This window comes from Peromyscus leucopus, chromosome 2 (assembly GCF_004664715.2).
Source record: "Peromyscus leucopus breed LL Stock chromosome 2, UCI_PerLeu_2.1, whole genome shotgun sequence".
NCBI lineage: Eukaryota > Metazoa > Chordata > Mammalia > Rodentia > Cricetidae > Peromyscus > Peromyscus leucopus.
The window spans coordinates 142,262,011-142,289,423 of record NC_051064.1 but is presented as its reverse complement, the minus strand read 5'-3'; the positions used below and the strand labels follow the sequence as shown (position 1 = coordinate 142,289,423).

Here is a 27,413-nt window from a genome sequence, read left to right as displayed (position 1 = left end):
AAAGATTACAAAACTTCTATTTGTTGTGTGTATGGCTTTTTAATTTTTTTTTTAAATTGAAGGTATGTAGAAGTCAGAAAACTTGCAGGAATAGGTTCTCTCTTCCTTGTGGTTCCTGGGAATTGAACTGAAGTCTTCAGTCTTGGTGGTAGGTGCATTTCCCTACTAAACCATCTCACTGGCCCATATTTGTTGTATTTAAGCCTATAAATCTTGACAATTATTAAAATGTATTCATACTGATGGAGATACTCAAACAGAACTGCTGTTATAAAGGATTTGCTAGATCTGTAGGAGACATCAAGACACATAAAACAGAACTTAGGGAGCTGCCTCCTAAATACCCTAAAGATGAGTAGTCTACTACTCAGGCCTGTGAGACAAGAAGAACTTAGGATGACAGGATGCTAATGTTCACTCATCAGTATTAACCAGCCATTAGGCTCCACTCTCATAACAAAGGAGGCAACCTGACTTACAACCAGCCATTAGGTCCATCCCCGTATCAGCTCAAGGGGGCAACACAGGTTCACAACCAATGTTAAGTCCTGGCCTGCCACATAGCCTCTCAGTTCTCTTTTTCAAAAAAGCATAATTCTGCCAGGTGAGGAAGATGACCTTAGGTAACAACTATCTGGAAAAGAATAACATTGGCGTACTAAAATAATTCTGGCAATATCTTTGCTGTGTAGATCTCCCATCTGCCTAAGTGACCAGACTTGCAGTCTCCTGACTCTATTTAAATTGTTCAAAATGTAATGTGGGGCTGGGACCTGAAAGAGATTTAAGGATGACAATGTGGGTGAAATGCATAAGCCTAAGGTATAGATAAGCTAAAGCAATCTTCTATTTGAGTCTGGTTCTTCTTTGGCCATTAGCCAGAGTCCAGTATTCATTATATTAAAGAGCTTTTTCACTTATTAATCCCTATGTGCATGGAGTGATTTCTCATTGGAAAGGCATATTAATTCTAGAACTAGCTATGAACTGGGTGCTAAGAAGTACAAGAGTGTCTACAATGTGGGACCTATCCTCAAGTACACACCACCCGTGGAAGAGACATCATACTCATGTCCAACAGCCTAAATAATATTTTGACGAGTGTTTCTCAACTACATTTCCCAGCAACCTGTAACATAAACAGTATCTGCTACATACATCTTACAAATAGAAAAACCGGGTAAGAAGCCGGAGGAATTTGGTTCCCAGATGCAAAGGTCTTTGCTGTTGACAGAGCTTCACTGATAGAGACAATGGTAAGGAAGAAGTTATGAGTGTCAGGAGAGCTGAGGGACAGTACAGTGGAGAGGTCAGGGTAGTTCTCAAACAGTGTGGCTTTTTCTGTTTTTGTAGGAGCAAGGCCTACCTTTAGTTCCATCCAGCTTGCAATAGAGAGAAGGAAAGAAGACACAAATGTACGGGGGTGGGGGGTAGGTGGGTACTCAGTTCACGTTTGCTTTGAATGAGGCTCAGGGTTTCATCTCCAGCATCACAAGAGAAAAAAATGAGGAATATATTGTGATGGTGTTTAGATGTAATGATCAGATTATGAATTAAGAGTGATATGAAAAAAGAAAAGGCTTGAGCCAGAACAGAAACTTGGCTTTTTGTTTTGTTTTACATAGAATCTCAGGTAGCCCAGGCAGACCTCAAACTCATTAAGTAGCCAGGGCTGGCCTTGAAATCCTGATCCTCCTGGTTCTACCACCAAAGTGCTGGGACTACAAGCATGCACCAACACATCCAGCTTGGATCTTGAGGGCAGGAACTGAGAATGAATCTAATACCTCAAGTCTGTATATCCAAGATGATGATGACATTCACTAAATTAAGGAAGGGAGAAAATTGGGAATAGGGGGGCACTGAGCTCTACTTTTAGCTAACTGAATATGAAACATCCAGTATCTCCATGGTAACATAAGTGAAGAATTAAAAATGCAGATCTTGAATCAACATGAATTAGGGATATGAAAGAAAACTGAAGGATCAAGAATAGATACAGAACAGAAAAAGGATGAGGCAAGAGGGAAAAATTAAACCCTTAGTTTTCTTTTAATTTTAAAATTACATTTATTAACCAGGTGGTAGTGGCACATGTCTCTAATCCCAGCACTCAGGAGGCAGAGGAAGGCCAAGCTCTATGAGTCCAAGGCCAGCCTAGTTTACAGAACAAGTTCCAAGACAGCCAAGGCTACACACAGAAACCCTGTCTCAAAATAACAAAACCAAATTACATTTATTTCTTTATTCATTCTGTGTGCCTGTGTGGGAACCCCTGTGCCAAGATGCATGTGTGGAGATGAGAGGATAATTTTTGGGAACTGGTTCTCTCCATCTACAGTGTGGGTCCTGGGGATCAAACTCAGGCTGTCAGGCTTGGTTGTGAGAACCTTTACCTGGTCAGCCATCTCAGCAGCCCCGGAATTCTTAGTTTTTTTTTGGTTTTTCGAGACAGGGTTTCTCTGTGTAGCTTTGCGGTGCCTTTCCTGGAGCTCACTTGGTAGCCCAGGCTGGCCTCGAACTCACAGAGATCAGCCTGGCTCTGCCTCCCGAGTGCTAGGATTAAAGGTGTGCACCACCACCGCCCGGCAAATTCTTAGTTTTTAATCCACCTGCAAATTGCCCTTTTCAGTTTGCCAGTCAACTAGGCAGTGTATAGAGACACATGGAAAAAAAATAGTCAGACTCAGATAAAAAGCAATGAGATACAAACTTTTTTTTTTTTTTTTTTTTTTTTACAAAATTACCTTATGACTCTTTCCTAGATTTCAAATAGCATGGTGAGCCACCCTTACCAGAGGCTCATAGTAACAGGGCCTCTAATCTCTGGCTGGAATGTCCAGCAGTGTGAGGTAAGTAAAGCTTTCCCTTCAGAAGCTGACTGCCTCCAGTATACTGCTGTGATGATATAAAGCTGACTAATGCATCCAGACTTACTCTTCTCTCACTGGTGGACAGTCTCAGGGCTGGGGACATAGCTCAGTGGTAAAGAGCCTGCCCTCAGCAAGAGGCCCTGACTTCGATCCCCAGCCTTGCAAAATCCAGAGCAACAGTCTTCAGAAACCCTGTCAACTTCTCTTCCTCTATCTGTAGTAGTAACACACACTGAATCAAATATGGACCCAGATAGCTACAATGTCATTTGTCTAGCCATTCTGGATCATTATCTGCAAACTCCAGAAACAGTTGAGACCTTTTGAAAACTCTTTCAGTAACAGCAGTAATGATGATGGCACTTGCCTTCTGCGACAGGGTTCTGCTAGACAGCCCAGCTGGTCTTGAATTCTGCCCCCGCTGCCATGACAGGTGTGCACGCCACTTTTCCCTGTGCTGGCAACGGTACAAACCCTCAGAAGCACTGGGTAAACTGCTGGTGCTTCAGCATGGGTCAAGGCAGTACCACTGAACTATTTCTTTTTCCCATTATATGTATTGACTGATTCACCTTCAGGAGGCTGGGACTGGAGGAGAATCAAATGAAACATAATATAAAATTAACAAGCTCCAGCAATTCATCTGTTGAGGTGCCATGGCATTAATGTGGAGGTCAGAGGACAACTCACAGTTAAAGGATAACTAGCAAGAGTCGGTTCTCTTCTACCATGTAGGTCCTAGAGATGGGACAGCATGCAACAGCTTGGCAGTGAGCTCCTTTACCTGCTGAGCCAGCTCACCTGTCTTCAACTACTTTTATAAATCCAGCACCCTCACTGTCACACACTCACAGTGTTGACGTCACTGAGTCCCACAGAGGTCTTGAGGATGTCCTCCTCTGAATAGGATAGAGCAGCACAAGTACAAAAGCAGCTCCTTGAGAGTGCATGAAACACTTTATCTGTGTCTTTGGTCTGTTTTCATCCAACCCCAAAGCAATAAATGAGTGTGGTAGTTTGAAAGAAAAGGGCCCCCAAAGCGAGTGGCACTATTAGGAGGTGTGGCTTTGTTGGAGGAAGTGTGTCAACGTGGGGACAGTCTTTGAGGTCACTTTTTGTCATGCTTCCCTCAATGTGACAGTCAATTCACTTTCTGTTGCCTGCAAGATGTAGCACTCTCAGCTCTCAGCACCACGTCTGCCTGCACGCTGCCATGGGCCTTCATGATCATAATGGACACAGAACCTCTGAAACTGTAAGAGAGCCGCCCTTAATTAAGCGGTGGTGGTGGTGGTGGTGGCGGCGGCGGCGGCGGTGGCGGCGGCGGCAGCAGCAGCAGTGCACGCCTTTAATCCCAGCACTCGGGGAGGCAGAGGCAGTCAGATCTCTGTGAGTTCGAGACCAGCCTGGGCTACCAAGTGAGCTCCAGGAAAGGCACCGCAAAACTACACAGAGAAACCCTGTCTCAAAAAACAAAAAACAAACAAACAAAAAAAGACTACAACAAGTCATAACTATTTCTAAACATCTCCAGATAGAAGCCTAGCGAACAATCTGCAGGTAGGAGGCACTGAAGGATCTTCACCTGCTGGTGTTTACAGCCCCTACCATTCCCTGTGTGACCAAGAGAATAAAAAGGGAGAGATGCACTCACTTCAGTGATTGTGAAGAAATGCTCTGGCTTCCTTCCTTCTTGGGTACCTTCTCATCATCTGCTCTACAGTAAGCGGCTGACAGTGTGGCTGGCTCTCGCTAGAGGTCCATGTAATAAGAAACTGAGGCCCCCTTTGAAGAGGATGCCCAATCCAAGTCTAAGCTTCAGAACAGTGAAGCTCTGGACAGCAATGACGGCAACTCCATGAAACACTCCTAAACCAGAACACCACCTCCAAACCCCACACCTTCAAGAACAGGGAAGAAATACTATTTTAAGCTGTTCAGTTTTAGGGTCCTTTTTTTATGATATAGGTAACAAATACATGTTCCTTCCTACCAAAAGCCCAAAATATAGCCAGGCATGGTGGCAGATGCCTGAAATCCTCACCTTCAGGAGGCTGGGGCTGGAGGAGAATCAAATGAAGCATAATATAAAATTAACAAGCCCCAGCAATTCATCTGTGGAGGTGTCAAGGATTGGACCCTGGGCCTTGTGAAGCAAGCACTCTACCACTGAGTTACATGCCAGCCTTTACAACATGTTTAGACTCACTTTTCCTAATTCTGTTAGAAACTCTCACTTTCCATTCTCTTCTTTAAAAAGCCAGACAACGTGCATGCCTCCAAAACAGTTTCTAGAAACACAAGCACAGGCAGTGTGGGACCTGCTTTCCCATGTGGATACTCACTGTGGGAGAACCGTTGAGTGATGGGCGTTCCGGGATAAGGGTAAGTCCTGCTCTCCCACTGGATGTTTCCTTCCTGGACAGCCTTCATGAAACCATGGTAACACTGGTGAGCTACACCTAAAGATGAAAAAAACCAAAGGCGTCAGCTTGGATATCTAACTTGTGGGGGGAGAAATCATAACAATTCTATCTTTTAACTGTTTTATCACTTGTATAAGTCATGAATGTTTTGATGAAGTCCAAATTTCTCTCATTTTTATTCAAAGAAAGGAAATGGAATCAAGAAATGTCAAAATTGAAAGAACTACATTTTACCAGGGTACAGGAGGTTCAGAGATGTGTGCAAGGTTACTAAATCAGGTCACATGATAACCCTTGTCCACTTTCAGTTATATCATGTGGCAATAAAGATAATTGGTAGCATTTACTACAAAGCAGAGGGGTGGGGAGTAATTTGTCTTTGTGAAGAATCCAATGAAGCGGTGTCTGTAATGAAAAAGTTGCTCAAAAAGCTCCGCAGTTAGAGCATGGCAATCAGGGATTCTCTAGTTTAAGCGAGAACATAGACGTACATTATTACATAATAGATTATGAAATGTTAAATGTGTGTCTAAGGACTGTGTCTTAAAAGTTAAGAGCTTGGGTGGGCTGGAGTGATGGCTTAGTGGTTAAGAGCACTTGGCCGCTCTTCTAGAGGACCCACGTTCACTCCTACACAGAGGCTCAGAACAGTCAGCAACTCCAGCTCCAGGGGAACCAACACACGCTTCTGGCCTCAGTGGACACCAGGCACACGTGTTACACAGACATATATGCAAGTAAAATACCCAAATACATGAAATAAAAATAAATAGATAAAAATTAGGAGCTTGGGGCTGGAGAGTTGATGGAGCAGTTAAGAGCATTCACTGCCCTTGCAGAGGACCCAGGTTCTGTTCCCAGCATGGTGAGTGACTCACAGCTGCCTGCAACTCCAGCTCCAGAGGATCCACGCCCTCTCCTGGCCTCCACAGGCACGAGCACACACATGGTGCACACACACTCAAGTCATACACACATACATGTAAAACTAATACATAATTTTTCTTAAAGTTAGCGCTCCCAAGTGCAGAGGGTCCTCTGGAAGAGTAACTGTTAAGCCATCTCTCCAGTACACCTTTCTTTCTCTTTATGTTTAAGCATATATTAAAACATCTCTATTATCCCCACTTCTGCTTCATAAAAACATGATTTAAAAAGACCAACTGAGGAAAGACACTGGAGTCAGCCTCTAGTTGGATCTCCATATACCCACACTAACAAGTACATACAATAAACAGACACACCAGGCCCAGAGCTGTCTGTAACTCCAGTGCTAGACATATGATGCTCTCTTCTGACCTCCACAGGCACCAGGCATTGCACATGGAGCACAGAAAATACATACAGGCAAAACACTCATACACATGAAGAAAAATAAACCTTTTGTTGTTGTTGTTGTTGTTTTGAGACAGGGTTACTTTGTGTAACAGCTCTGCTGTCCTATGTCCTAGAACTTGCTTTGTAGACCAGGCTGGCCTCAAACTCAGAGATCTATCTGCCTCTGCCTCTGCCTCCCAAATGCTGCAATTACAGGGATGTGCCAGTACCACCTGGCCAAATAAATCAATCTTTAAAAACAAAACAAAAAATATCATTTTGAAACTATAAATAAATTAACTATTACTATTATACAACTGTATAGTATTATAAATTCATGTTCTAGCTGTTCATAAAATTAACTAAGATAAGAAAAATGTTGCCGGGCGTTGGTGGCGCACGCCTTTAATCCCAGCACTCGGGAGGCAGAGCCAGGCGGATCTCTGTGAGTTCGAGGCCAGCCTGGGCTACCAAGTGAGTCCCAGGAAAGGCGCAAAGCTACACAGAGAAACCCTGTCTCGAAAAACCAAAAAAAAAAAAGAAAAAAAAAAAAAAAAAAAAAAGAAAAATGTGTTAACTTATCTAATAGTAATTTTTGCAACCATAATGTCTTTAAGGGAGAAAAAAAAAGGGAGTCTAAGAGTTCTCTTCCATGGCTTTTTCTGTCCAGGTTGTTACTTTTTTGGGGGGATAGGGGTGGGGGTTGCCACAGAAGCCTTCTATGCCCCTCTTCTCAACTATGAGTTTGCAGTCATCTATACCACTGCAAAGGTAGCTTCCTTGCCTTTACAGTCAGCGGGAGCACGGATCACCGACCTCCACATGGTTTCAAGCGACAGTAAGGACCACACGCCTCAGCACGTGCCACAGACCTCAGCATGGTCTCCAGTGGCAGTTTAGACCATGGATGTCAACACAGTGATCAAAGAGAGCTCTTAAAAATTGTGATAAGGATACTGAAGTGTAGCTCTCCACAGTTACTGGCTTCTGGTGGAGAAGAACTCAGTTTTCTATAAGGGGCTGGCCACCAGGAGTTTGATCATGCTCTAGTGAGTATATGGGCAACACAAATTGGACATGTTTTTGTTTCATGTTTTTCTTTTGGGGGGGTCACAAAGGTAGAGGGGCAGACTTTGGAGGACGGAGAAGTGAGTGTGATCAGAGTGCATAATATGAAATTCCCAAATAATCAATAAAAATATTATGTTGGAAACAAATTAAAAAAGAAAAAAAAAGAAGGCTTGGTGTTGGAGGAGTGGGGAAATGGGGAGGATCTGGGAGGAGACGCTAGAAGGGAAATCATGATCAGAATGTATTGTCTAAGTTTTCAATTAATAAAAATAAATACAAATTTTAAAAAAGGGGGGCTCTAAAACTAAATTACTCAATAAAGGCTGATATAACCAGGGCTCTGCACTTAGGAGCTCTTGCTGCTCTTCCAAAGGACTGAGTTCAATTCCAGCTCCCACATTAGAGGGCTCACAGCCTTCTATAACTCAAGATTCAGAGGATCTGATGCTCTCTTCTGGCCTCTAAGGGTATCTGCACACATGTAGCATATACATACACAGACAGACAGACAGACACACACACACACAAATAAATAGTATCTCTTTAAAATACATGAAATAAGCTGGGCAGTGGTGGTGCACGCCTTTAATCCCAGCACTCGGGAGGCAGAACCAGGTGGATCTCTGTGAGTTCGAGGCCAGCCTGGTCTACAGAGCGAGATCCAGGACAGGCTCCAAAACTACACAGAGAAACCCTATCTTGAAAAAACAAAGAAACAAACACAAAAAACCAACTTGAAATAACCTCTGTCTTTGCCACAGTACCTTTGATAAGCCGATACCACTGTTTGCAGACCAGAGCTGCAGTTTTGTGTTCCTGGTATGGTGAAAGGAAGGACAGGATATACTCCAAAACCTCTTCTGGCAGCTCAGACATGGACCTATTATGTCTTGTCTCTTCAACTTCCAACACTGGGTGGGGTTCTTCATCTTGCTCCATTGTCCCTCCCAGTACAGTTTCTTCTTGGTCCACAGCCATGAAACTGTCATCTTCACTGTCAGAGGAGCTGGCCATGACATCCCACTTGAAGCTGTAGAGGGTAAGAAATAAACATCAGTGTACAACTTTCCGAAGCAGCTGAGTACCTGAGCTGCTCGTGGACTCTTTCCCACACAGCATGAAATTGCTCCAGCATTTCCCCACACTGGCTGGAACCATCAGAATTTGATAGAGTTCAAATGTCAAGCCCATCACATCCTCCTTCCTCTAGAATGGCATCAAGTTCTAGTGTAACCTTACAACAAGGAAACTGGGACTAGAGAGAAGGCTCAGCAGTTAAGAGCACTCCACAGATAGGCCTCAAGTTTGGTTCCCAGCACCACACAGTGGCTCACAATAGCCTGAACTCCAATTCCAGGGGACCCAGCACCATTTTCTGGCCTCTATGGGAACTGCACACGTGTGTTAGTACACAGACCATACATGCAGGTAAACACTCAAATACATTAAAAATAAATCTTAAAAACAAATAAAACCCACCACAAGCTGAGCATAGTAACATAGCAGCTTAAATTCTAGCACCTGGGAAGCAGAGGCAGGTGGATAGATCTGAGTTTTAGACCAGCCTAAACTCTACATAGTGAGTTCTAGGCCAACCAAAACTACATAGTGAGACTCTGTCTCAAGCAAGCAAAACAACCTAGAAAACCTGTTATTTCCTAATTCCTTTAACTCCGAAATCTGACTAATACATGATTCGGGGAACAGCCAATGATCCAAAACCTCTCACTGACAAGGAAAAACTAACTCTGGGTCCTACAAAAGAGCAAAACACTAGGAAGATCTGAGTTAAGAAACAGCAGTTTAGCCGGGCGGTGGTGGCACACGCCTTTAATCCCAGCACTCGGGAGGCAGAGCCAGGTGGATCTTTGTGAGTTCGAGGCCAGCCTGGTCTACAGAGCGAGATCCAGGAAAGGCGCAAAGCTACACAGAGAAACCCTGTCTCGAAAAAACAAACAAACAAACAAACAAACAAAAAAAAAAAAAAGAAACAGCAGTTTAAGCTGGGGTTGGGGGGTGAAGGGGTGGCAGTGCACACCTTTAATCCCAGCACTTGGGAGGCAGAGGCAGGTGAATCTCTCAGTTGAAGGCCAGTCTGGTCTACAGAGTAAGTTCTAGGACAGCCAGGGCTACACACAGACACCCACCCAGTCTTAAAAAAACAAAAACAAGGGCTGGAGAGATGGCTCAGCAATTAAGAGCACTGGCTGACTGGCTGCTCTTCCAGAGGTCCTGAGTTCAATTCCCAGCAACCACATGGTGGCTCACAACCATCTGTAATGAGATTTGGCTCGCAGACAGAACACTGTATACATAATAAATAAATAAATCTTTAAAAAACAATCAAACAAACAAAAAATCAGCAGCTTTAAGACAAGGTACAGTGGACAAGTACAAGCGCACACCTGAGATCCCAGCACTTGGGAGGATGAAAGCAGGAGTCGGAGGCTAGCCTAAGGTACATAATGAGACCTGTCTGGGGGGTGGGGGGAGATGTATGTATGTATGTATGTATGTGTGTATGTATATCAGTTTGAAAGGGGGTAATAGGGTTTAACAGTAGAATGCACGATTAGAGTGCTTGTCCTTACACAGGACAATTCAATTAGAGAATAATGACTGTTCTAAGAACAGGCTTAATTGGCTAAACTGCCAACTATAAAGCAATATGGACAACAGAAAATATGACAAACCTAGGCAATAAAAATAAAAACCCAAATGCCTAACAACAGAATGACAGTATGAACTGTCATTCACAATGGAAACCTATGACGTTAAGAATGACAGGTACATGTCACATACATATCTCTCAGAAGCAACTCTCTGCAAAGAGGGCAGAATGCTTACTGCATGACTGTTCACACAAGTTCAAAGTTCATCTGTGCTATTATAATCGAGGACAGTAATTAACATACCAAGTTCCAAAAGTGCTGGTAAAATTCTGTTCCTAGCTGGGTGGTGGTGGTGGTGGTGGTGGTGGTGGTGGTGGTGGTGGTGGTGGTGGTGGTGCACGCCTTTAATCCCAGCACTCAGGAGGCAGAGCCAGGTGGATCTCTGTGAGTTCCAGGCCAGCCTGGTCTACAGAGCGAGATCCAGGACAGGCACCAAAACTACACAGAAACCCTGTCTCGGGAAAAAAAAAAATTCTATTCCTAATTGGGAACAGAAGTGACTGTCTGTGAAAAAGTCACGGGCTGAATGAATACTCCTGTACTTCACAAGAGTTGATCAGAATATGCTCATCAGTAGCTATTTCTAGTGAAGATAAATTTCTTTTTGTGCTTAGCTCTACTCACAGAAATTCTATATCGTACACAAAGGCAAACAAGTCATTTGCATGTGCAAAGCCTAAGGTAAAAACAGTAAAATTAAGAAAATGTCATTTATATAAAAACAGGTGTAGTGGTGCACATCTTTAATCCCAACACTTGATAGGTGAAGAGTCAGGAAGAACTCTGTGAGTTCAAGGCCAGCCAGGACTACCCAGTGAGACCCTGTCTCAACAAGAAAGTTATGTCCCAATAGACTGAAAGGAGAAAGAGCTAAGCAGAATGAGGACCAAAAAGGTTTAGTGGGGAGTAAACTCTCTAAGGGATATGGGAGAAGCAGGGACCAGACAAGGGGAGACACAGATCATGATGCCAAGCTGACCAAGCCTGGCTCACAGACCTTACTAAGACAACCAATTAGAAAGATCTGGTGAAGAATGGACAGGGTGAATGAAGCTCCTCTATCACTATTTGGCTAAGGCACTGGCTAGGGACCACTCCAAGAAGACTTGGCTGCAAAGCTCTGGCAGACTTTGAAGAGGCAAACAACTTAGCTGTATTTTTCAGCTAAGGAATACAGTTTTTTTACTTTCTTTCTTTCTTTTTTTTTTTTTTTTTTTTTTTTTTTTTGGTTTTTCAAGACAGGGTTTCTCTGTGTAGCTTTGCGCCTTTCCTGGAGCTCACTTGGTAGCCCAGGCTGGCCTCGAACTCACAGAGATCCGCCTGGCTCTGCCTCCCGAGTGCTGGGATTAAAGGCGTGCGCCACCAACGCCCGGCTTACTTTCTTTCTTTTTTGGGGGGTGGGTATTGGTTTTTTGAGACAAGGTTTCTCTGCATAGCCCTGGCTGTCTTGGAACTTACTCTGTAGACCAGGCTGGCTTGACTGAACTCAGTGATCTTCTAAGCTAGCTCTCTAGCTCCTCCTGTTTGCTCCCCCCCCCCCCCAGACATCCTGTAGCCTAGACTGTCTTTGAACTCCTTCTACCTCAGCTTTCCAAGTGTTAGGACTGTAAAGTGTGAGCCACCACGCCTGGCTTAGCTCCCTTTGCTTGCTTCCCGCAGTTCCACACCCTGACTCTTATATACACTGTTCTGCAGGCACACGAACGAGCATTTGGAGCTTATTTCCCATCTCCCCCTACCACTCCCACTCTCACTCCCCTCACCCCCCTGTTCCCTAAAGAGTTCTGCTCCTATTTCACTTCTGCATACACACAACTGATTCCCTTCTCTAATTTACTGTGTTACTTTAACCTCACTCTGCTCTAAACTCACCAAAGGAAAAAAAATCCAAGAAAAAAAACCGGCATTGGGTGAGGCCACCGTTTACATCTACTTCAAATGTATCAGCCAGCCCAGCACATCACTGACCGTGAGCCCAGGCTGGCCTCAGAACACCTGAATCAGAGGAGGTTATGGAAGGTCATTTACATTTCTATTTTTCCCAAGCAGAGTAAATCTGTCTGATTCAAGAAAACAATTCAGCCCCTGTCCAAATCTTCTAAAAGCACAATTAGCAAATCTGTGTAGCAGCATTCCCACTGGCTCTGTAAGTTTTAAGGAGCTTTCACTGTCAATCCTTGCATGGTTCACAGAAACATCAGTCCCATGCCCTAAGGGCTCACTTGCTAGCTCCGCCCGACACAATGGGTGGCAGATGCCTTTCCTTGGTAACTGTATACCACACCAATTCACACAGTGCTTCCTTCTCACTTCTGTGATCAAGGACACACAGCCCCTGAGGACACAGAGGCAGTTCATGCTCTGAATGTTGTTTTGTTTTATTTTGTTTTCATTTGGCCTAAAGCATCTCCTACGTAAATGCATTAACTCAAGGAATGTGGTTTCCATGAAGCTGTTTCGAAAGACAAATTCTCATCCTCACCATTGACAGACCTCTTCTCTTTCCCCAGTGATGGTCTTTGGGAAACTCACAATCTGAAGTCAACTCAACAGACCTAGAACGCGAAGACAGGCTGTTTAACTGGGCTTCTTTGCCTTCTGTGGGGCATCCCAATGAGCCTGAGTTTCCTAGATATTTCCTAGATAGTTAGGGTTTCTATTGCTGTGAAGAGACACCAGGACCATGGCAACATTTAAGGAAAACATTTCATTGAGGTGGCAGCGTACAGTTTCAGAGGTTTAGTCCATTATCATCATGGAGGGGAGCATGGCAGCATACAGGCAGACATGGTGCTGGAGAAGATGCTGAGACTTCTACATCATGATCCAAAGACAACAGGAAGTGAACTAAGACACTGAGCGTGGCCTGAGCATATATGGGACCTCATCTCAAGTCCACCCCACTGTGACACACTTCCTCCAACAAGGCCATACGTACTCCAACAAAACCACATCTCCTAACAGTGCCACTCCCCATGAGCTTATGGGGACCAATTACATTCAAACTACCACACCCTCAGAGCACCTGTATGCTGACCTTGCATCCCTTTATAACAGAAATAACAGAAACGATTCACAAGACAGCAAATCCTCTCTTTAAGTCACTGAGTGAGCTAAGGTAGTCTGCTGGCCAAAACTAATATGTGTTTGTGTCCCTTAAGTTCTCAAGTGTTGTTTTGTTTTTAAAGAGGGAAGCAGAAAGAGTGGGGTTTTTGTTTGTCTGTCTGTTTTTTGAGAATGTCAATTTTTATTTGCCAACTGGCCACACTAGTTGAACCAATGAATTCCAGCTTCAGCACGAGACTGTCTCCAATAAGATTTCAAGGTAGGTGAGAGGGCTCAGTGGGAAGACACCTTAACGCCAAGCCTGATGACCTCAGTCCAATCCCCGGAACCCACATGGTAGAAGGAAAGAGCCAGTTCCCACACGTTTCCCACATGCACAAAGAACATGTACACAGACAGACAGACAGACAGATAAAACTGAAACTCAGTTGATTCAGTTAAAATGCAGTTGAAGATTCAGAACAAAATCCATTTTGCTCTTCATAACTTTAAAAAAGTTTGACCGGGCTGGAGAGATGGCTCAGAGGTTAAGAGCACCGACCGCTCTTCCAGAGGTCCTGAGTTCAATTCCCAGCAACCACATGGTGACTCACAACCACTTGCAATTAGATCTGGTGCCCTCTTCTGGCCTGCAAGGGCACATGCAGGCAGAATACTGTATACATAATAAATCAATAAATCTTAAAAAAAAAAAAATTGACCATAGTCACAGACATGCTGTTAGAAATTAGGAAGTTCCCACTGTGATACCTCAGTAACCCCTCACCACCACTCTATCCCCTACAGACAAAGAGAAGCTTAAACCAGGATTCCTAAGTGTAGATAAGAACTTAGACCCCTTTTTCCCAGGTGGCTGTATCTGCTACAGGGACTTTAAAAAACATAGAGTCAGGATATTCAACCAAAAGACTAAAAGAGGGAGGCAGGTTGAAATGAATTATATGGTCTGTGCCTTTAAGAACTAGCCTCACAAAGGGGAGCGCTCCTTCCAACCTCCCTGCTGCGTGTGAGAGATTTGAATACACCTTGCTTTTGCATTCTGTACCTAAAGTCTCCAGTGGCTTCTTTGGGGACTCGATCTGGGCATAACACAGGCCAGTTTGGGCTATAGAGATCCTGTCTCAAAACCAAATGGAATGGGAATACGCTTTTAATCTCAGCACTGGAGATAAAAGACCCAGACACAGTTTCCCCAGAAACCCAAAAGAGCTGAGAAAAGAGATATCTTAAAAATAAACAAAACTGAGTCAGTTCCCCCTTCCTGGAGAGGGTGAAGTCAGGTGTTTTCAAAAGAACAAAGTCAGGGTGTCTGATGGTAACCGATTAACCACGAGATGCCCCTTTCCAGAGATAACATGACCAGACCCTGGAGATGGGTTGTAAAACTCCTGACTGGGCAAACAGATAAGCTAGAATAAGACAAAGTCCAGGCCCGGGAAAAACTGGACCAATCAAGAATGGACCCATACTAACCCCCTTCCCTCTAAGAAATTTTGTGGGTTTTGCCTATAAAAACTAACTTCCCCAAGAAAGAGTAACTCCTCCCTGCCTCACTGCCAGTGAGTTGAGTTCCCTGTCATGACTTGTAGCAGAATAAACCTTGCTTTTGCATTCTGGTACACTCGTCCTCGGTGGTCTACTCTGGAGGTCACGATCTGGGCATAACACCCACCTCAGAGGTACCAGTGTGAGCTAATGACAGTGCTGCTCCCGACAATACAAACACTGCTGGATGAGAATTCTATACACAATCATAATACGGTTCACCCAAAGAGAACACTAAGCCTTAAGATTATCCTGCCTTTATCATCCTTATCTTTGTACCAAGTCAAATGAAAAGTTACAGAAAGTGGAAAAATTATAAAGGATAATATTTTGCCATTATTTCATGAAGTCAACAAATATCAATGCAACATGTACATGGACCAAAGTACCATATGTTGTAGAATATTATTTTAAGGAATGTTACTTTTGTTTATGTTACATTTGTTTAACTCTGTGAAGCTGTGTTACTGTGCCTGTCTAAAACACCTGATGATCTAAAAAGAGCTGAATGGCCAATGGTGAGGCAGGAGAGAGAAATAGGAGGGGCTGGCAGGCAGAGAGAATAAACAGAAGGAGAAATCTGGGAGAGGAGAGATCAAAGAAGAGAAGTAACAAGAGAAGGAGGAGGACATCAGGGGCCAGCCACCCAACTACACAGCAAGCCACAGAGTAAGAAATAATGAAAAGCATATAGAAATAGAGAAAGGTAAAAGCCCAAAGGCAAAAGGTAGCTGGGATAATTCAAAGTTAAGGAAAGCTAGCTAGCAACAAGCCAAGCTAAGGCCGGACATTTATAAATAAGACTAAGCCTCTGTGTGTGATTTATTTGGGAGCTGGTGGCAGGCCCCTGAAAGAGAAAAAACAAACAATAACACTATACTCAGGGCTGGGGAGATGGTCAAAGTACTTGCCAAACAAACCTGACAACTTGAGTTCCATCCTTGGGTGCCATGGTGGAAGGAGACAGCCAACTCTCAAAAGTTGCCCTCTCATATCCACTGTGGCATGCACATATTGGGACACACACATAAATTAAATTGTTTTAATTACTTAAAATACTGTTTGGATCTCACAAAAGGTACAAAAAGAGAATAGTCCCACTAATAGCTAATAACACATACCATACGTGAGCAACAGCAGAGCAGTGTATGTTAAATTATGCGTGGTATCAAGCTTGAACAGCTCAAGAGAGGCAAGGACTTCACCCACTGTGGTAAGATGCTAGAGAGATGTGCTCAATTCCACGTGGCTAACAGGTAGGATTTCAGAGCATCAAAAGGAAAGTGGGGATGGAAGGGTTTCACATTACTAGTTCTTAAACTGATAATTTGCCAGTTAGAAAACACACTAGAAAAAAAGGGTAAAATCCATTTGGCACTCAAACAGATGTTTTGACCACACTCATGATATTAAAATATCTTATCTATAGTAACAGAAGCTCATAATCGGGAGACTCCTTCACTCCTGGCAGTCAATGATTTAACAAAAAAAAAAAAAAAAGTCTAGAAACAGAATGTTTTGGCATAACTACCACTGTACTGCTGCTATTAAGCAAACTGAGTTCCTCTGATACAGACACCACTGAGTGGCTTCTATAAAGCATCCCACATTTAATAACAGATGTCAGCAGCAGTAAGGGTTTTTTCAATGGTTAACATGTCTGTTACCCAATTAGGATTCCCTTTAATAAAACAGGAAAATAAACTATGTCCTCAAATTACCTATCTGTATTACTTACTGTATTACCTACCCATCAGCATTCTTTTTGCTTGGAGACAGTCTTTTGACATAGTCCAGGCCTCCAACTCACAGACATCCACCTACCTCTGCCTCCCGAGTGCTGGGATTAAAGAGTGTGCCACCTGGCTCTAACTTCTATTTTTTGAGACCTGCATTTTTCCCCTTATGCAGTGCTGGGGACTGAACCTGGGACTTTGTAGATACTGAGTAACTACCACTAAGCAAGCTACATCTTCAGCCAAAAATGGAGATACTGGCTCTATCTTTTTGTTTGTTTGGTTTGGTTTTGAGACAGGGTTTCTCTGTGTAGTTTTGCGCCTTTCCTGAAACTCACTCTGTAGACCAGGCTGGCCTCGAACTCACAGAGATCCGCCTTCCTCTGCCTCCCAAGTGCTGGGATTAAAAGCGTGCACCATCTTTTTTTTAAAAGACAGGTATCATATAGCCAAGTCAGTCTTGAACCCATGATCCTCTTGACTATGCCACCAGAGAGCTGTGATTACAGGTTTGTGCCACCACACCTGAGAGCTGGGTTTCCTTTTTCTGTAGTTAAGTTTATTATTGATGGGGAAGGTGCACAGATGGAGGTTAGAAGACAACTCTCCTTCCACCTCTGTGAAGGCTGAGGGCTGCAGACTCTGAACTCGGGTTGCCAGGATTGTGCAGCACACACCTTTTTCTTTCTTTCTTTTTTGGTTTTTTGAGACAGGGTTTTCTCTGTGTAGTTTTGGTGCCTGTCCTGGATCTCGCTCTGTAGACCAAACTGGCCTCAAACTCACAGAGATCCGCCTGGCTCTGCCTCCCGAGAGCTGGGATTAAAGGCATGCACCACCACTGCCGGGCTGCAGCAGACACTTTAACCCGAGTAGCCACCTCACTAGCCCTGAATTTCTATATCTAAGGAAAGATGGTACGAACATACAAAGTATAGGATAACTCTGCTTACAATAATTTGGTATACAGGGGCTGGAGAGATGGCTCAGCAGTTAAGAGCACTGGCTGTTCTTCTGGAAGACCTGAGTTCAATTCCCAACAACCACACGGCAGCTCACAACTGTCTGTAACTCCAGTCCAGGGGATCTGATGCCTTCACACGGATGCAATAAAAATAATAAAATTAAATAAAAATATTTTATTTATTATTTTATTAATATTAATAAAAATAAATATTAAATAAGAATAAATAAATAGCCGGGCGTTGGTGGCGCACGCCTTTAATCCCAGCACTCGGGAGGCAGAGCCAGGCGGATCTCTGTGAGTTCGAGGCCAGCCTGGGCTACCAAGTGAGCTCCAGGAAAGGCGCAAAGCTACACAGAGAAACCCTGTCTCGAAAAACAAAACAAAACAAAACAAAAAAAAGAATAAATAAATAAAATATAAATAAAAATTATTAAAATACATAAAAATAACAGAATTTAAAAGATAATAATTTGGTATAGAACTATAACTTTAAACAGAAGGCTTTGGCTGTAAAGTACAGTAAATATCAAAAGGGAAGTTAGAAACAGTGCCCTTTTTTTTTTCCCCCAGACTTGGTCTCTATCCAGTCCAGGCTAGTCCTCCTGCCTCAGCTTCCTGATTGCCTGTGCCACCATGTCCAGCTCTCTCACTACATTATTTAGGTCAATTATTAATAAGATTTAACTACCTACACTGTATTTTACTTTTATCTAATAAACTTCAACTGATTCTATCAATGAAACTTTATTACAGTCAAATCACAGAGTTTTATAACCTTATTAAACAGAGCTTGGTGTTTCACTAATAGGTTTTCATATGATATTAGTTTAATGCCACTGAAGAAAAAGTCCAAACCTTATTCCAAAGTTATACAGGCCAGAAAACTCATGATGCAGAGAAACATGTGACATGGTAAGCCCACTGCTTCATGATGTCAGTTGAAGAGGAGCAGAGCAGCTCACTCATCCACAGCAGGCCTGTGTCCATACAAGGACCAGCTTTATGAACTTAATTCACTGTGCTCTGGACACCAGTTCTGCAGAGTGAAATGGTCTTTCCTAACATTTCCTAGAGCTGCATTTGCAAATGCCATCCGAATGATTTCTGCTACTGCATAGGCAGAAGGAAAAGAGGGCAGAAAAGTCTAAGTACTTCATTTGGCAACATCCATCCATTTAAATATATAAACAGGGGAGGGGGTTTGACTGAGCAAGGTAATTTTCAGGCATCTTTCCACTGCAAACAGTCATATACACACAGCACATGTGCAGAGGCAGCTTTGAGCACATCCCTTGTAATAATAAAAACTTGCAAAACTGAGGTGTCTATAATGGGAAAAGCAATGCTATAACTGGGTCCCACAGCTTTGGTTGCCCTAGCCTAGAACCCACCACAGTAGTTCAGCTGGCCTCAACTACCCCTTTTGTTACCCACATAATTTAAACAGACATTAGGTGGAGATGAGTGGGCTCCACAGACATCTAAAGCACTCTTCCACAAGGAATTTCAGCTTCTAAACGTTAAATGAACCTTTAACCTTTGTTAATCTCCAATGGATGTCAGGAAGCCTGTGTGCTTTTAAAACCTCACCTCTCTAGCATACTAATAGGTATTTATAATATCAGTATTTTGCTTTCTTATACCGTTGAGGATCAAACCCATAGCAAGCACTCTATCATCTGATTATACTCCCAGGCAATTTTAACACCTTTTTGTTGTTGTTTTATCTTTTATGTGAGTGTTTTGCCTGCACATATGTTTGTACATCACACGTGTACCTGGTGCCTGTGGAAGTCAGAAGAGGACATCAGATCCCCTGGAACTAAAGTTACAGAGGTTGTGAGCCATCATGTGGGTGCTGGGAACCAAACCCAGGCCCTCTACAAGAACAACCAGTACTCTTAACTGCTGAGCCACCTCAACAGCCCCTGTGTTTGTTTTTTAAGGCAAGAACTTGATATGTAGTGAGGCTGGCCACAAATTTACATCGATCTGTCTGTCTCTGCCTCACAGTGCTGGGATTACTGGCACCTACTACCATGCCTGGCTGTCAATACTCTAATGAATGACCACAAAGTTCTTTACTGAGGAAGTTAATGTTAATGATTAGTTGTAAAATATAACCTTGAAATGCTCAATCCTAAGAATTCCTGTGTGACTGTGATAACTGTGAAATATATAATTGGCCTTTCTTCTACTTCCTGGCACACAACTCCTAAAAACCAGAGAATCTCCAAAGTAGAATCTTTCTGTACCAGTAAGTTGACTTACAGCTTGCAGCCCCAGGAGCTTCAGGATTGGCGCTGCCCATAGGAAAGATTAAGGCATAATTAGAAGGCGAACACATTGGCCCACCTTCCAACTGCTAACTTGACTACCAATGGCCAACGATTTAATCAACCAAACTCAAAAAGTCACTAGGCATGGTAGTACAAGCCTATAACCCCAGCTCTCAGGAGGCTGAGTCAGTAGAATCAGGAAGTCATGCTCATCTATAATTGAGGTCAGTCTGGGCTACACAATATTCTGTCTTTAAAAAGAAAAAAAAAAAAAAAACAGAAGTAAAATGAAGGAATCTGAGTTTGGGGAGAGTCCAGACTACTGACCATGTAGAGGCATCTAGAGGGTGGTGCCCAGGGATACAGAGACTTTGTGCGCTTCCCACATGACTCACTGTAGGCAACACTTACTATGTTATTTTTTTCTAGTGCATACACATGGAGGCCAGAGGAGATTGCTCCTCTATCACTCTTCACCTTATTCCTTTGAGAGGTTTCTCACTGACCCTGGAGTTAGTGTTTTCCGACTGGTGGCCAGCAAACTCCAGCAATCCTATCAGGGCCCCGATCAGTGCTGAGAGATGTGATTCTGTGTGGGATCACAGCTGGTTTATTCTGTGGGACCACATGCAGATCTTCTACCAATCCAGCACTCCCTCACTATCTTTATGATAAAGTAGTCTATGTAGTGTTTGCAGAGGCTCAGTGAGTCCAAAGGAGTCAGGAGAAACCAGCCTTACAGTTGGCATTGGAATGGCAGTGGGGTCACTCTGGCAGTCCTGAACCCTCAACCTTGGTACCTCCAGGTAGTGTCAGAATAAAATGAATGACTGAATCAGAGGACACCTACTTGGTGTATTCTGCTGCTTGGTTATGAGAGGTGGGGAGATGGGCTCCTGTAATCTCAGCAGCATGGAAGCTGTGACAAGAGGATCATGAGTTCTAGGCCCACCTAAGGATACACAGCAAGTAGAAAGCCAGCCTAGGTTATATAGAAAAACACTGACTCCAAACAAACAAACAAGAATGATCAGACGGTGTCTACCAGGTTGTGCCCCGAGGGGTGGGGGTGGGGGGGTTGTTTACCAGTGAGATTAGTGGCCTTTCTTACAGATTCCACTTCCACCACTGAGCCCTGTTCCTCAGACATGGTCAGATGTCTTTGAACCTCTGGCTCTGTTCTTGTTGGCCATCTCCACTTCTGAAACAGCCCTCTCGACCTGGAGAGTGGTAGGACCCTCAGCCAGTGAGGTCTCCTTCTGACCTTCTTCCACAGGCGCTATCACTGTCTAGAGCTGTGTGAACACGAGTGAGGTGGCCTACAAGACCAAAGCCAATTCATACAACCATGCAGAGAGCTTCTTCTTTTCACTACCTCACAAGTTAGATTCTACCCACTAATCCTAATTAAAACCCACACTTCATTTCTCATTGCTATGGTTTCCACGGAAGGGGAGACAAAGACAATAAATAGAAGGAAGATAATAAGATGTAACACACAGAGCCAGAATTTTGCGAAGGTAACAAGTAAACCTCAAGATACAGGGTCTAGCCAGCTGGTGGTCACCCCTTTAATCCCAGCACTTGGGAGACAGAGAGAGGTGAATCTCTGTGGTTTGAGGCCAGCCTGATCTACAGAGCGAGTTCCAGAACAGCCAGAGGTACATAGTGAGACCATTTCAAAAAAAACAAAACAAGCCAAATGATGGTGGTTCACATCTTTAATCCCAGCACTCAGGAGGTGGAGGCAGAGGCAGGCAGATCTATGAGTTTGAGGCCAGCCTGGTCTACAGAGCAAGTTCTAGGACAGCCAAGGCTGTTACACAGAGAAACCCTGTCATGAAAAAACCAAAACCAAAACAAACAAAAAGATACAGTGTCCATCCGTGGGTCATACTGTGATCCCCAGGACCAAGGTCTGCTGCAAGTTCAAGGCTAGTTTCCTCTACATAATGCATTTTAGACCAGCTGGGGCTACAGAGGGAGATTACCTCAAAAACAAAAAGAAACCATGTCCAGATACATGGAAAGTGCCATCACAGATTGTCCCCAATTTTCTGTGTCCCCTCCTAATGTACTCCCACAGTGGGAAAGCAGGGATGGCTACAGTCAGCATTTAAAGGACAGAGTAAGAAGAAACGCTCACTTCCCTCTTGCTGGCCAGTTTCTATGTCAACTACACATCGAGGGTCATTTGACAACCAAGCCCAACAGTCGACTAAGTTCTAGCAACAGGACCCACAAGGTGGAAAAAGAGAAATAATTCCCACAGGTTGTACCATGTCATCCTCATACTCAAAAAATGTAACATAGCCAGGAGTGGTAATGCACACCTTTGATCCCAGCACTCGGGAGGCAGAGGCAGAGAATCTCTGTGAGTTCGAGGCCAGCCTGGTCTCCAAATTGAGTTCCAAGACAGCTAGGGCTGTTATGCAGAGAAACGCTGTCTCTAAAAAATAAAATAAAAAAGTAACAAATTTTAGAAATAAATATTTGGAAGAGGGGCAAATATGAGAAGTAAAATGATATATACATATGAAAATGTCAAAATGAAATCCAGTATTTTATATGCTGACTAAAAACTTTGAAGAAAAAAAAGAAAAAGAAAAAAGCACCTACCTAGGCAAAGGGCTCTGGATTCCATCCCATTACCAGAAGACAGAGAGGCACACAGCTATGATAAATTCTTTAAAGGAACCCACAAGTAAGAATATGCCCTACTATAATGAATAATCCTAATTTCACTGTTTCACGTCGACTACTCTGGATCAGCTTACAAACTCTAAAGGAATGTTGACACACCCCACCACACAGCATCCATACAAGAGAAGGACGATACCTAGACTCTCCAAACTCCTGCCTCGGCCTCCCGAGTGCTGGGATTACAGGTATATGACACCATATTTAGTCTGTTACTTCATTAAAGCTACAAACCATAAATCAAGACTTGAAATGGGATGGGCTTTAGTTCAGTGGTTAAGCACTTCCCTATCATGTTCAAGGCCCTGGGTCCAATCCTAAGCACTACAAGAAAATTAAAAACAGCAAACACTTCCAACAGGAGCAATGCTAGATAAACAGAGTGCACCAATGTGGGTTGTACTGGCAAATAAGTAAGTAGAAGCACCCCAAGTTCTTACTGTATCTTTTGTTTTTGTTTTTTTTTTTTTTCAATGCTGGGGGATCAATCTTGGACATGGTATGCTGTGTGAGCTCTCTATCATTGAGTGATACAGCCCAGAACAGCCAAACCTCCTGTTTTAGCCACTGAGTGCTCAGATCACATTCCCATGAAGCATTGTTCCTAAATGACTCCACTAGGTACTTCATACTGAAAAAGTTAATACAAAGACAAAATTTAATACATTGAACTGACACATGGAAAAGATAAAAAACTGAGAGCCGGGCGGTAGTGGCGCACGCCTTTAATCCCAGCACTCAGGAGGCAGAGCCAGGCGGATCTCTCTGAGTTTGAGGCCAGCCTGGTCTACAGAGTGAGATCCAGGACAGGCACCAAAACTACACAAACGCTGTCTCAAAAAACAAAAAGAAAAAAACAAAAAAACAGGGGGCTAGAGAGATGGCTCAGAGGTTAAGAGCACTGGCTGTTTTTCCAGAGGTCCTGAGTTCAATTCCCAGCAACCACATGATGGCTCACGACCATCTACAATGAGATCTGGTGCCCTCTTCTAGCCTGCAGGCCGAACACTCGCTGTATACATAATAAATAAATAAATCTTAAAAAAAAAAAAAAACAAAAACAAAACAAAACAACAACAACAAAAAAAAACAAATTATGAGATGCCAACTGTGCATGGTGACACATGCCTTTAATCCCAGCACTTGAGAGGTAGAGCCACATGGATCTCTATGGGTTTGAGATCAGCCTGATCTATATATCTATATAGAAGTTCTAGGCCAGTTAGAGATACATAGTGAGACCCTGTCTCAAAAAAAAAAAAAAAAAGGTTCAAGGTCAGCCTGGGCTACATAGTAAATGTAGCCTTCCAGGCCACCCAAGCTGAGCAAACAGTGAGACTCTGTCTCAAATAAATAACCACCTGAACCCTTGTTCTTTAAACCAAAAGGCCATTGGCATGACATTTTATTAAAATTTGTTTTTAGGGGTCTGGAGAGATGGCTTAGGGGTTAAGAGCGCTAACTCTTCTTCCAGAGGACCCGAGTTGAATTCCCAGCACCCACATGGCAGCTCACACCTGTCTGTAACTCCAGTTTCAGGGCACCTCGACACCCATGACAAATGCACATAAAAATAAAAATATATTTAAAAAAAAAGATTTGTTTTTAATTATGTATAAGTACGGGACTCAGTGCAGGTGCCTACAGAAGCCAGTGAAATAGGAGCTGGAGCTGCAGTTACAGGTGGTTGTTAGCTGCCCGATATGGGTAATGGGAACTGAACCCCGGTCCTCTCAAGAGCACTACACACTCTTAACTGCTGAGTCATCTCGCCTGCCCCGACCTGTTCTTTGCTTTTTTTTACTCCTTTCCGGGAGGAAGGTGCTACAGATTGAAGCCAACCAGGACCTTGTGTGTGCTGGACAAATACTCTACCACTGAGCTACATCCCCAGATCTGTTTAAAAGCTTCTTTAGAGCCGGGCAATGGTTATGCACGCCTTTAGTCCCAGCACTCGGGAGGCAGAGGCAGGAGGATCTCCATGAGTTGGAGGCCAGCCTGGTCTCCCGAGGGAGTTCCAAGACAGGCTCCAAAGTTACACAGAGAAACCCTGTCTCGGAAAAAAAACAAGAAAAAAAAAAAAGCTCTTTAGATTAGCCCAGTGGTGGTAGGGCATGCCTTTAATCCCAGTCATGGGGAGGCAGGGTCTGAGGCAGGCGGATCTCTGAGTTCAAGGTCAGCCTGGTCTACAGAGTGAATTCCAGAATAGCCAGGGCTACACAAGGAAATCTTGTCTCGAAAAAACAAAAAAGAAAAAAGAAAAACTTTCCTAGATTTATTTTTTATTTATTTTATGTGAATCAACGTGTTGCCTACATGTATGTCTGTACACTGCTTGCATGCAGTGCCCTCAGTGGCCAGAAGAAGAGGTCAGGTCCCATAGAACTGAAGTTACAGACAATTGTCAGCCACCTTTTGGGTGCTAGGAATTGAACCCAGCTTTTCTGGAAGAGCAACAGCCAAGTGTTCTAATTGCTGAGCCAATTCTTCAGTGCCCGCTCCCCTGCCCTGTTTCAACTTTTTCTTGTAATCAACTATTCCACTCACTACTGTTTCGAAGTGTACACTTTGGTGGCATTAAGTCCTTTTGCTAATTGTGCACATTACCCATCTCAAACAGTCCACACCCATTAACCGTGCATTCCCCATCCTCCGCTGCCCCAGCTTCTAGATGCTACTGACAGCTCTAACATTTTTAAAGGACATGCCAGGTGACTTAACCAGCCTACTTCTAGAAATGTCTGAATTCCCACAATTAAGGCTCAGGAGACAGCTCAGTGGGAAAGTACTGAATTCAGACCACCCCACATACAAAAATCAGGGCAGAGCAGCATGTACCTGAAGTCCCAGTACTGGCCTGGTTGCCAGACAGTCTAGCCAATTTGTGATTTCCAGGTTCCATCAGACAGACAGACAGACAGACACACACACACACACACACACACACAAGAAAGAGAGAAAGCGCACTTTTTAAATTTTTAAAAGAAACTTTATAATGAAGAGCAAAAAAATGTAAAACAGCCTGCCTAGGAATAAAGGAGCATTTGGAAGAGCATGGCTAACTAGTCTAAGGAATGTTACCAGCTAAAATTAAAACTCGGTTGCCTTTGTAGAAACTGAACTGCCTCAAAACTTCATATAACTATGTCGAAATGTGAAACAGTTACTGCCAGGGGCTAAGAGCATAGTTCAAGGGGAAAGTGGCAGAGTGGGGGCTGTGACCAGAGCATGCAGAAGTCCCCAGCTTCAATTCAGAAGGAAGGGAGGAAGGGAGGAAAAGAAGATTATCTAAGCTAAACTACAATCCAGAACAATAAAATTTTACATAATACCTACATGTTTATCAGATTCACATATGCACATAAAAACACACCATCTCTCTCTCTCTCTTTTTTCCGGTTTTTCGAGACAGGGTTTCTCTGTGTAGCTTTACGCCTTTCCTGGAACTTGCTTTGGAGACCAGGCTGGCCTCGAACTCATAGAGATCCACCTGGCTCTGCCTCCCGAGTGCTGGGATTAAAAGCGTGCATCACCACCGCCGGGCTACACCATCTCAAAGTACTGTGCAATACTTCCACCTTCTGAACCAAAACAGAATAAAAACAAAGTGCATTTTTTTTTCAAATAAAGGTAAAAAAATTTAATACAAGAAGAACATCCAGAATTCACAGCAAATTTGCCTTCTAATAGATGCATCAGTAAGCAAATGCAAAATTCAAGCAACAGGAATGGCATTATGTCATAATTTCCAAGACTTGTAATGTCACAGGAACAATTTCAGAAATAACATGTATTATGCACTCAATTCTAGGTAATTTTAAAATGACATATATATAGGTCATATCCTACTTCCATGCAACAAATTGTTACAACACAGCATAACAAGTGGCTGGGGATGCCGCTCAGCTGGGAGAGTGCTTGTCTAGCATGCACACACAGCCTACAACTGGATCCTCAGCACCAAATAAATCAGGCTTGGTAATAGAGGCCTGGAGTCCTAGTGCTAGGGAGGCAGAGGCAAGAGGATCAGAAATCCCAGGTCATCTTCTGCTACACAGTGAGTTCAAGGTCAGTGAAAATACACAGCGCTGGGCATGGTGCACATCTGTAATCCAAGCCTGGGGAGTAGGAGGCAGGAAGGTGACAAGTTCCAGGCCAGCTTGGAACCAACTAAACCTGTCTCAAAAAAACAAACAAATGGGGGGAGAGGGTTGTAGAGATGGCTCAGCAACAATTAAGACCATTCCCTGCTTGTCCAGAAGACCTGAACTGGATTCCCAGAACCACATGGCAGCTCAAAACCCTCTGTAACTCCAGTTTCCCAGGATCCAATGCCCTCTTCTGGCCTCTGTGGGCACCAGGAATGTACATAGTGCACAAACATACATGTAGGCAAAAGACCTAATCACACTGAAAAATAAAAACACAAAACAGGGCTGAGGATGTAGCTCAGTGGCAAAGTATTTACCTTGTGTTTGCAAGGCCAGGATTAGGTCCCCGTCATCATCATCATCATCATCATCATCATCATCATCACCACCACCACCCCTGTAGCAGCACTTAAAACACAATGCTCATGTGCTGATTTGTCCAAAAATAAATAAATAAAAATTGTCACTCTAGCCAGGCAGTGGTGCTGCTTGCCTTTAATCCCAGCACTTGGGAGGTGGAGGCAGGCAGATCTCAGTGAGTTCAAGGCCAGCCTGATCTATAAAGTGAGTTCCAGGACAGCCAGGACTGTTACACAGAGAAACCCTGTCTCAA

At 43.5% G+C, this 27,413-nt stretch overlaps 1 protein-coding gene across 1 annotated transcript in view; it reads right to left on the bottom strand.

Annotated features, from left to right (window-relative positions):
- The window catches only part of Fbxo42 (F-box protein 42), a 67,865-nt gene that overhangs the window by 36,610 nt on the left and 3,842 nt on the right, over positions 1 to 27,413 (bottom strand). The window contains exons 2-3 of the mRNA XM_028880701.2: positions 8,452 to 8,717; positions 5,219 to 5,335 (exon numbers count right to left, since the gene is read on the bottom strand). Coding sequence (XP_028736534.1) covers positions 5,219 to 5,335; positions 8,452 to 8,701 — 367 coding nt within the window. The 5' untranslated portion in view covers positions 8,702 to 8,717. The remainder of the gene's footprint in view (positions 1 to 5,218; positions 5,336 to 8,451; positions 8,718 to 27,413) is intronic.